The 11,182-nt window shown below is 39.6% G+C and overlaps 1 protein-coding gene across 4 annotated transcripts in view; it reads right to left on the bottom strand.

Moving 5' to 3' along the window:
* Positions 1-1,470: 1,470 nt before the first annotated feature.
* The window catches only part of AKAP7 (A-kinase anchoring protein 7), a 91,966-nt gene continuing 82,254 nt past the window's right edge, over positions 1,471-11,182 (bottom strand). The window contains exons 8-9 of one of the 4 annotated variants that reach the window (XR_012659653.1): positions 3,088-3,713; positions 1,471-2,753 (exon numbers count right to left, since the gene is read on the bottom strand). Coding sequence is in view for 3 of the 4 variants with exons in the window: in XM_075087637.1 (XP_074943738.1) it covers positions 2,741-2,753; positions 3,518-3,713 (209 nt within the window). In the remaining variant the exon portion in view is untranslated. Of the gene's footprint in view, positions 2,754-2,782; positions 3,714-11,182 lie in introns of those variants that run through there. The other 3 variants (XM_075087637.1, XM_075087639.1, XM_075087638.1) reach the window with 3 other exon arrangements.

Genomic DNA, 11,182 nt, shown 5'->3' with positions numbered 1-11,182 from the left:
GAAGCACTTAATTAAAAAACAGACTGTTGTATGAAAATGATTTATGAGTATGAGGAAGGCAACATATCTGTTCTGGTGTGCACGGCTCAGAGCTTCACACCTGGAAGTATTAGGTTCAGTCTTGATGCATCTGCCTTCTTCAGTGCTCATCCTCCAACAGCTACCTACAAGAGATTTATGCTTTAATTTGGCAGCTAGGCTTCACTACCAGTGGGGAAAGAAAAACAGAGAAAGCAAGAAAGGTTGTTGTAAGAGAATGAATCCAGATCAAAGATTTTTTTTCTACCTTATTTTGTTTTCAATTTTGTATAAATTAATAGTGGTGTCTTGTCAAAAGCTGAAACAAAGGCTATGGTTAGCATCTTAAAAGAATATGAATGGTTTAGAGACAAAAGCCCTGTTGACCTTCATGGGCCAAAACATCTGAAAATCAAATATGGGTTTTAATTGCTTAAACATAGTTATCTTGTATCTTTTTAGAGGCTCTGGGGTATCCTCTGGCCCACAGTTCCTGATCTGGAAGAACACATGTCTCCTGTAGGGCCTGTGTCATATTTGCCAGACCATGCCAGGCCCACTCTAGGGCATCTCAAATGATACTAGCCACCTATGCTCAGGCCACTAAAAGCCCCCTATACCTTATTTTTTCAGAGCTGCTATTCTTGATGCCATCTGTAAGAACTGTGAATGAGCCTCTAATAACAGGGTCATCTATCAAAGTGTCTGGACGTAATTTCAGTCATTGTTTTCTAAAGTTTTACTTGAAACTTGAGAACAATGACTGTTACAAGCTGAATGATACAAAAAGGCACTTAATCATGGTAATGACCTGTATGGAGGAGGAATGGGAGATGATAACCCGAGATTTAGAGAGAATAACAATAAACTGTCTTCCTGTTTTCCTAGCCGATAGTCTGGTTTTGTGTTGTCAGCTGCAGGTTGGATTTATACCATATTAAATAACTATTTCTGAATGAACTAGTACTCAGTAACGTTTCATATGACAAAGAAACTTCTCAGAAGCTTCTCTCCTCAGCCTGTGGAATAAGGGAACAAGCTGGGCTCAAGAGTCACTGTGCAGGGACGTACAGATCCACTTGTGAAAGTCTGGGGTTTTTTTTTGCAGATTTTTTTTTTTACTCTAGAGCAAATTTGAGACTACTTACTAAACTCAAACTCAACTTTTCCTATTGAAGAGTGGATATGGACCTCTACAAAGCTGTATCAGTACTTCATTCTAAACCCTGCCATTCTAACACTGCCCAGAATATAAATTAATCCCTAGAGATTCAAAGTTTTGCAATTTAAAACAATCATGACTTGGGACTAGCTTATCTGCATTAATTTCTAGATCAGTATCTTGGCACAACACCTGTAGTCAGCTTAATGGTGTTATTCATACCAGCACCGTTTCTGTCAATCCCATTACTTGCCAGTACTTCATTTTATTAAAGTCCATCTGGAGACGGGTAAAAACATACATACTTTATTGTGAACATGGCATGTATGAGATGTATTTCAGAATATACTGTTATATATCAAATGAGAAAAAAAGCTCTGACGCATGAGAAATGACCAGTGCTTGAGACCAATGAATATGCACACAGCTGTTCTAACAGCGTGATTCTGATACCAGTTACAACATATATTATACAGCTTTTATGAGCAGAGGCAGTTTTAAACAATGTTTATAAAAAATGCAAATATTGGACCTACTCTTGCATTGTTGTACATCCAAAGCTTCAGTGAATCTTGTAGGTGTGTGGAGGGAACAATGACAGCAAACTGACACCCCACCTCACTCAGCAGAAGGTAGAGATGGAGGAATCATCAAAAAGAACAGACAAAAACCACTGTTCTACAAAAGTAAAAAGGTAACTATTATCCCAAGGAATATTGTTTTCACAAGAAATCTTAATTGCAGCATCCTGACTCCATTAAAGCCAATGAAAGTCTCCCATTGAGATCAGTGGAGCCTGAATCTCATTCTGAAATTTAAAACATTCTTGCATTAGTGTAAACATCAGCAGAAACAACATGTCAGCATCTATACAAGTATTCAAGTGCTGTTAAAAAAAAAAAAAAATAAAAACAAGACAGTGCTAACCCAAAATGCCAGTACATATCCAAAAGGCAGGTAATTAAAAGAGTTTTTTTCAAATATACATTTTACAGTATTTAAAAGCATCCATTTTTTAATATTTGTATATCATTGTGAGGGAAACGATGTACGAGAAAAAACAGTATTATTTGCAGTAATAAAGGAAGGGCACAGTGTTTGCTCAGACTTATTTGAAACCAGTATTTTTCCACTTTGGAGTCATGACATATATCTGCACATTCAAGCATGTTTCAAAGCAGTGCTGAGGAGTGGCTGTACTTCATCATTATGAAATATACTCCTCCTGTGCAAGTATTTCAGCATGATTCCTCATGAGCCATTTATACCCATTCATATTTTCAAGAAATTTTCCTTTCTGGTTATTTTTTACTGAAGAAACATTTTTTTGTCTTTAAAAACAACCCGATGACATTTTACATCATGGCAATTTACAGTCATGCATTTGGAGACCCAGAGTCAATACTTTTCCATTTACTGTGAGAGTTGTGACTGTCTTCAAACAGTTCTTTCCTAATTTTCACGCGGATATCAGAACTGGATAACAGCTCCTTTATCTGAGTCAGTCTAGATAACAGGGCGTGTGTTTCTCTGTGCAAAGCTTCCTTTACTAAGTCTGCTTCATGGCTCTTTCCTAGAGGAAAAGAACAATATAACATTTTATAAAAACCACTGTCATTTAAAGTTATTAATGTACGGAGATAAAGAGATCGTATCTGGTTTGGACAGTATTAATTGCTCAGCCTTTTGCCCATATTGATTTTTTTATAAAAAGGTACTTCGTCAAAAAAAAAACCAATTTGCATCAACAAATGCTACCAAAAAGTAAAGAACAGTACAGCGTCACAGTTAAGAGAAACTCCTGCCGTATTACATACTGTGTAACAGTATCTGCGATGAATATCTGCAGTGGTAATTTTTAGCTTGGGGTTGACCGCTGTTGACTAGGAAACAGCATGTGCTCTCACATGGAGTAAGCAGGCCTGCGGCAGTGCCAAATCCTCGGGCGGAGGGCATTGCTTCCACTTATGGCAAGGCCTCTTCCACGGCCATTCGTGACAATCCGAAAGGCAAACGCAAAGGGTTCAGTTTCTCTTCAAAAGCAAGGAAGGGACTCTTGGTATCAAGAGCCAGTGAAGACTGGAGCCACCTGCTTCACCATTCTTGTCTTTTCTCCACCGTCCATCCCTCCCAGCATTCAACAGATTTTCAGCAGTGCTAGCACTTAAACGGGTAGACAGTGTCCTTCGATTCAGAACAAACTTTTGATAAGAGACTCACAAAGCAGAGTGCCTGTCACCCAGAACCACTTAGCAAATTTCAGCAGGGAGCTGGGACATGTTTTTGTGGTTATTCTTGGTGGGATATTTGCTCCCGGGCTTTTTGCACGGTGCTCACTTGCTGTTATTGTCGCTCTCATTCTTACTGCTGCTTGCTGCTTCTTCAGTTTTCACGGGGCTTCCATCAGTCTGTCTCGTTTTGTTTTGTGTTTCTTCTAAATATTGCTGTACAGCCTTCAGCACCGCGTTCTCCACCAGCCTTTTGCTGAGGCTCACCAGCTCTGCATCATCTGGCTCTGCTGCATGTTTTTCACCTATGTGTCACAACAGACAAGAGAAGGAATTCATTGCCACGGAAAGATAGTAGCCGTAATTTTAGCAGGAGCCTCCGGCTGAGCTGGATTTTAAGTTACAAGCTGCCTCTTCCTGATTGTAAAATGTGATTTCCCCCTCCTCAAGCTCTGAATCAGAAGTGTTTCATGAAGATGTATACAGTATATCGGATCAAAAATATCTCACTGCTCATCTTTATTGTAACACTCCAGCAAAAGCCACTGGCTAACACTATGAGCACCCACTCAGCTTAGAAGGGCAAGCGTGCAAATTTAATTTCTCCTGGACAACCATCACCTGTGCCATCTGAGCAAAGATGAAGAATATGGCACATGAGGAATCTACATTTTAGCAGCGTTCTTAAATTTAGCTGCCCCTGTTTTGTGATTTTGCTTAATAAAGCTGAAGTCTTCTACCTATTTATTCATTGCTTGTAATTCAAGAGTTTCTCATGGAAAAAAAAAAATGACTGAAATACTCTAAGCACAGGTTAGAAAGTTTTTTCTAAACAAAGCGTAAAACTTGGAAAAAACATATACGCCCTCCCTGTCTCTCTTCTGTCTTCTAACTTAAAGCACTGACACTGAAGGAGTGCAAGTTCCAGCAGTCTATTCTTAGGTATCTGCTGATTAAAGCAAGAAGCTGGCATCAACCTACTTTGTTAAAGAGTTCACATGAATAAACACATACAATGAAGTAACTGTACACATAGTGAGGATTCTCATACATCACTACATGGATATTGAAATTTTACTTTTCCACAAATCATATTCCTAGCAAGCTAGGTAGCCTACTACAGCATCCTCCTGTTATGAATAATGCAATCCAGGAAAAGCAGATTTTATTGTCTGATTTCCACTGGCCATGTAATTTGCCACTCTGCAATTTCTTGTACTAGGTAAATAACTGTTTCCCTCCATCTCTATTTAAAGGCTGTATTTTTAACGTCCTTTTCTGGAGTTTGCATTCTGCAACCAGTAATAAGAGGCTGCTTAGTCACATACATCTGGTGAGAGAGATACTATTGTATAGTCTCAGCACAAAGCTCCGTACTGTTCAATTACCTAAATTTGCTCTTTTTCATATATGTAAATTTATTCAAGTTTCCTACCACATATAGATTATAGTTATAAAATACTTCTATTAGTCGTCTTAGTGGATTGCACAACCCAGGAGTGATTTCACTGATGAAACATAATTCATATGGGGATTTGAGGGGGAGAGGGAGAGGTAAACAAAACTCTTCATTTTCAGAGGCAGTGCCTTTATTAGCTGTTATTATAAGCATCCCACTCTGGAACAGCAACACAGACCAAACTCTTCCAGTTCTGGGCCTCCACAGCACTGTTTCTGTTGGGAAGGAAAACTGCACCCTCCAGCTGAGGAGTCATCAGACTAGACCCAGGTAAAGCATTTCATTACATTTTGGAAAAATACTCTAAAACAATGTTAAAAAAAGGCAGGTATGGGAATAGTTTTGGTCAAAACAGAATTAAAAATATAAGAGAAAACATTAAAAACAGGTTTAGCATTTCCAAGAAGAAACATTTGAGGTTAATATGTGAGTCTGAGGGAGGCACAGGCACTATTCCCAAAACCACTCAAACAGCTACATAGTCCATGTTGTCTGGCCCACTGCTTACAATGTCCCTTCGCTTCTGTAAATCCTGGGTTTAAGTCTATCCTTTAACTTACTTAGAAGGGGGACTTAATTCAGGCTTTTATCTCTCAGGAGACTCAAGATACATATGAGCAGCATCTCCTCCCAGCTTTTATGAATTGATCCCACATGCTCCTTTGAATGCAGCCCTTTGATTCCAAATTTCCCTTGCCTTTAATGAAGATGCTCAACAAAATTTATTCACTAGAAAAAAAAACCCAACACTGTGGTTTCCAGTTGGAGAGCTTCTTATTTTTCAGAATTGCTAGTGAATCACAGAAATCGTTACTCATACAGCTCTAATGATTTGTCTGTGCAACTCTGAACAAAATCAATGGGAAATATGGTGCCCAGCCACTCTGACACTTGACCCTATAGTACTTAATATGCATAATATGAGTAATCAGTCACAGAGGCCTCTAGATACCACAAACCAATAGTGGTTATATTTACTCAGAATGTAATTTTACTTGTAGTACATTAGGTACTATTCTTACAGTCTAAAAAAGGACAGCGCTCCTCTCAAATATTTTCTGCACAACAGTTCTCATTTAAATATATACGTATAAAATCCATATATCTACTATTGCATTTAAAACTTCAAACTAAGTAGATAGCTCACTGCGTAAGTAATTTCTCAAGCACAACAAAAGTTATGCTACTTAAAATGAGCCTTTTAAAAGTACAGTTTATATAGCTACAGAAAAATGTTTTGTGGGGGCTTTTTTGTTGTTTATTTGCTTGTAATATTTTGAGACATTCATGGCTCAGCAACAGCCTGGAGTCAAGCCTATAATACCTCCTAAGTAAGGTCTGCATTCCTACTGGGAAGACGTACACAGGATCTGACTGACATGTGAATGCGAATATGTGCACATCCCTGTACGAAGAGTGCCCTTGATTTATCCAGCCAGCCACCTTGGAGGATGGGCACCTGGGGCTATACGATTCACTTACGCTCTGTTTATATTCTCAGACTCCCTAATAGTAGCTCTATGACTGTCTGTGCAATGCTGAGGTTCACTGGCAAGGCAGTTGTATATTATTGTATCACTCCTATTCATGACTGTTGACAAAAAGAAATAGGTCACCTAATAATAACAAGTATTGATCATCTATATTTACTTGAATATTTAACACACATATCTGTTTATATCTCTCTCCATGCTGTATCTGCTGCTTGCCTGCTTCTTAGATGTATACAATTCCTTTGCAGTAGGCAAATGCTTCTTTGTGTAGACTGTCTTATGTTATAGGAATTATCAGAATATCAGTAAAAAGCCATTGTAGATATGACTGTTTCAGATTTAAAAGGGAGGTTTAAATATTCAGAATTGCTTTGGTTGTAAACTCTGAAAAGGGAGCAGATATACCACGCCCACTGTATTTGCATCTATGCTATGCCTCTCAGTATGGCCCGTGCCCCTACTTTATTTCTGTGCCTGTGAATAAAAAACTTCAACTGTTTTCTCCTGCATGTGGCTCGGAATAAGAATGGAAAAAAAAAAACCAAAACACCACCTTTCACTTTGTTTATTCCATAACTCTCTTCTATAATTTTCAAAAGATGAAAACAAATTCATACTCGGTGAACGTATTCCATTGCATCCATGCTAAGCAGTGCTTTTTATTACTGAAGCATAGCTATTGTCCCGAAATGACCACTATTTTTTACAAACAGGAACTATCAACTGCACAAATTATTCAAAAAGGGCTTTATGATCCTACAGCATGCTGCTAGCAGTTATGGACATGCAACCAAATCCAAGTTTGGATTCAAATTCACCGCTGAATCTCTCTACTGGACTCTGTATATACACTCTCCAACTCTACGCCCCCTTACGCTTTACAAGACTGTGATCTGGATTTTGAAATACTGCATTGGGACAAATCAGATTTCATGGTCCTGGTATAGCATTTTCATGGTCTTGACATAGCCTGTTTTAGAGCCCACATGGATATCTCAGATTTGGAGAGACAAAGGACAGTTACTTGGATCCCTCTTTTGCTTATAACAGTCGTCCATTTTTTGTGAGATATTTAATTGAAGGAACCAACAGTGGACCCCTTGTACAGAAAAAGCCAGTTTTACAACCTTTTACCAGCTACACTCCAAGACAATGTTCTGCAATCCTTGCCTCATGGCCTCAACACACTGGGTTTTGTTTTTCCTTCCAACAATCTTTCATCACAACAAGATGACGACAACATGGTGCAAATTATAAAGCAGACTCTTGGTATTTTGAATAGGTGACTGAGACCAGCTGGGAAGCCCGTACAAAGCAGAGGTTACAGTCTGCGCCCTGGGGAGGGCCATGGTAATGTACATGCCTCTGTTTACCCTTTGGTTCATCAGTTTTCTAATATTGTTTTTACAAAATCTAGAAACAAAAAAAAAAACCACAAGGGACTCAGGCAATCTTCCAAAAACTAATCATTAAGAAATTCCTTCTGAATGCTGGAAAGCTTCATTTTTCTACTTACACTGTGCCTCCGGCTGACACCAAGAGGGTGAGCCAAGTCATTGTTGCAAACACTTGAAGCTTTCACCACAAGACTCCCTTTCTATGGTGACTCCTCAGTGGCTCCAACTCATAATAATCCCTCACTATACGATAATTGATTATTTCCCCCCTCTGTACAGGGGCAAAAAGCTTTGGTGGTGTGCAGTATGGCAGGACTGGAAGGAAGGAGACAACTACCCTAAGTATTGGCGGACTAAGAAACCTTCATCAGATGACTACCAATTATTTCTGCAAATGGTAGGGTTACAGAAAGCAAAGAAAGGCCAATAAAACAAATGCCTGACAGATTTCAGCATGTGACTTCATGCAGTTTGCAATGTCAGTGGTTGTGTCTTTATCATGGTTCACTATCTCTATGTTATCAGAAAAAGACCTAAGAGTGAAGACATCATTTATACTCACAAGGCTCAGGCAGACGTAGAGTATTGCAAGGCTGCCATGCCCAGCTGCAGCCTGTGGAAACATCTAGTCTTTGCTACACTAGACCTTTGCCTCTGCAAAATCTGATTCAAAATTAAATTAAATCTCATTGACTTCCATGGGAATTGGATGAGGTTCCCACACACTGAACTACAATGTCCTATGCATCAGACCAATGTGCTGAACATTTTCTTTTACTGAGGAATTTGAGATACATTTGGGAGGCCATATATAAGCAGAACTATAGCATTAGAGAAATACCATCCCCCCTTGCCCTGCAAAGACAGTGACTCCACAGTCCGTAACAGAGTAACAAGCTATAACCAGCCACCAAACTATGCTTCCCACCCTTGCAACAGACTGTGAATGAGCCAGCACATTCAAGATCATGGCTTTGAAGTAATGAACACAAACACGAGCATGTGCCCATATCTAATCAACACAATAAGCACAGACAAGAAAGTCACGACTCTGAACATTTCCTCATTAATTAGGAAGGACTTCGACGAAATGTCTCGAGTGGTCACTTAAGGAATTGGCACAAACAAGGCACTGAGAAGAAGGGTAAACCTATAATCTTATTATGGCATGATGGTGATGAGATTTGTGTTGTTGGATGTTCCCACCTGATGTGAAATAATGTGTGCAGTTTAGCTCCACTGGAAATCTGACAAACTTCTTTAGTTTTACATATATTGCTCTGTAAGTACAGGACTGTAACAAGGCAATACCAATCTGTCCTTTGTGCCTAATACATAGATTTCTAGTTTGCTAGAAAGATTTTTTTTTAAAAATTTGCTTTGACAATTACCATGGAATAAACCAAACAAAGACAGGAATTTCTAAGTGAAGAGGAAATTAAGGGTGTTACAGCTATTCAGGGAAAACGGTGCTCTTGCCAGTTTCAGTGGTGACCGCAGGAACACCTGTACCTCCCTCGGAGCTGGAGCCTTGGCAAACATGGCAAAAGTTTGTTTTGTTTCAGACAAAACCCTTTGAAGCTCAGTGATCTAAAATTTCTGACCACCTCTGACTATAAGTGGAGAAACAGGATGTCCTCTGCTAAACATAGTCTTCCTTCTACGAGCACTGAAGGATGCAATCCCACAGACATAAGCCTTCAAAAGAAAAAAAAAAAAACAAAACAAAAACAAAAACCAACCAAACCTGAAAAGCCCTAACTAAAGTAACAGAGACTGCACTCCTGGCAGTTCTGTTAAGTATCTTGGGCTTATTTTCCTATTAAAAGAGACCGGCTGACAGAGAAGCTTCCTGACTCCCTTAATGTAGTTTAATGCTTAAACTTAATGAATTTAAGAAGCCTAGTGTAGCCAGAAACACAGATAACATAATGGCTGGAGGAAAGAAATGGGTCAAAAAGCTGTGAGTTTTACTCAATTTTTCTCACCGATACTCAGGCAGAGAGAACAGCCCAAGTCACAAAAGTGGTTTTACATAACCACAGGAACAGCTACCGTGCACACTGACCATGGGAGGACAAAAACATCCAGGCAGATAGTGATAGCAAACACCCAGGCACAATTATTCACCCCCCTTCACCACCCACAGCACTGCCTGGTGCTAGCAGCTCAAGGGAAATGGTGAAGAGGAGCTGCCTGGGCCAGGAGCGAGAGCAGGAGAGTTCCTTCTCCCCACAGGACGCGGCCGAGGGGGACCCTCCTCCTGTTTTCAGTGCCTTAGACACCAGGCTTCCCAGCTTCCCATGGAAAAGCTGAAGTCTGGAACAGGTCAGACCCAGCAGTCCCTCATCTTCAGTGGCTCTCCAGAAATCATACTAGGAATGTAACGCATGATGGGAGACAGCGTACGTTGCTCCCCCATCAACCTGGGTCGCCAGGGACCACAGACGGAGCTGGATGGTCTTGAAGGCAGAAAATGACCCCACTAGGTTGCTAAGCTGAAGGGGGCTGTAGGCCCAAGAAATGCAGCAACTAACCAAAATAGGATATACACAGATTTTAATTGCCAAAGTCCAAATATGCTGCCAAATCCTAAAAGTTCCTGCTTATGGACCAGTCAACTGTGAGAATCAAATGTTCACTCACATGTGTGATGAGTGCAGTCATTTAATATACATTCACCTCTTGTTACTGTTTCCTATCCTTCTTACATTCTCTGTGAACTTCAATTCCATTTCTTTAGGATTCATCTGTTACTATACAGCTTCCAATGGGATACTATCTTGGCAGAGACTTCTTCATGCTACTAGCAAGTAGACTAAAAAGGCAACTTTTTTAGACTAAGACAGATGTTAAACAAGCGCTAATAAGTGAATCTTAACAAGCTGATCCTGCATTGTTGCTCCTCCTGAGCTCAGAAAGACTCCATACAAACCCACACTTTCAAATAGTCTCTCACACAATATGTGCCTTTCCTCGGGGAAAGCAATTTTGAATATATTTGTAAATTATGGAAAGAAAAGCCAAATTTTAATCAACATGCATTTTCATTTAATTATTTCAGCTAAAGTAACATGAGTTGTGAAACACAGCTGCATACTGCTTGAACTGTAAGGAAGACGAAACCTTGTCCAAAAAAGATTAAGATGTAAATATAATTGCAATTAAAGAGGATGTCCAACAGTGTCCATAACATACTGAAATAAGGTGCAATTTTTATGGAAAAATGTAGCTTGCAAGGTGTTTTTAACATTTTTGTAATCGCACTTAATTAGACCCTAAATCTAATGGAAGAAGGCTACAGTCACCTCTTTTGGCAGGAGCATCTTACATAGTCTTGAACTGGTAGTGTAACTACATGCTAGCATTGTCAGAACAGATGGGTCTAAACCCTTTCCCCCAGGACCTTGCATAAAGGAACTGAA

Source organism: Phalacrocorax aristotelis, chromosome 3 (assembly GCF_949628215.1).
Source record: "Phalacrocorax aristotelis chromosome 3, bGulAri2.1, whole genome shotgun sequence".
NCBI classification, from domain to species: domain Eukaryota; kingdom Metazoa; phylum Chordata; class Aves; order Suliformes; family Phalacrocoracidae; genus Phalacrocorax; species Phalacrocorax aristotelis.
This window is presented reverse-complemented; position numbering and strand designations above follow the sequence as displayed.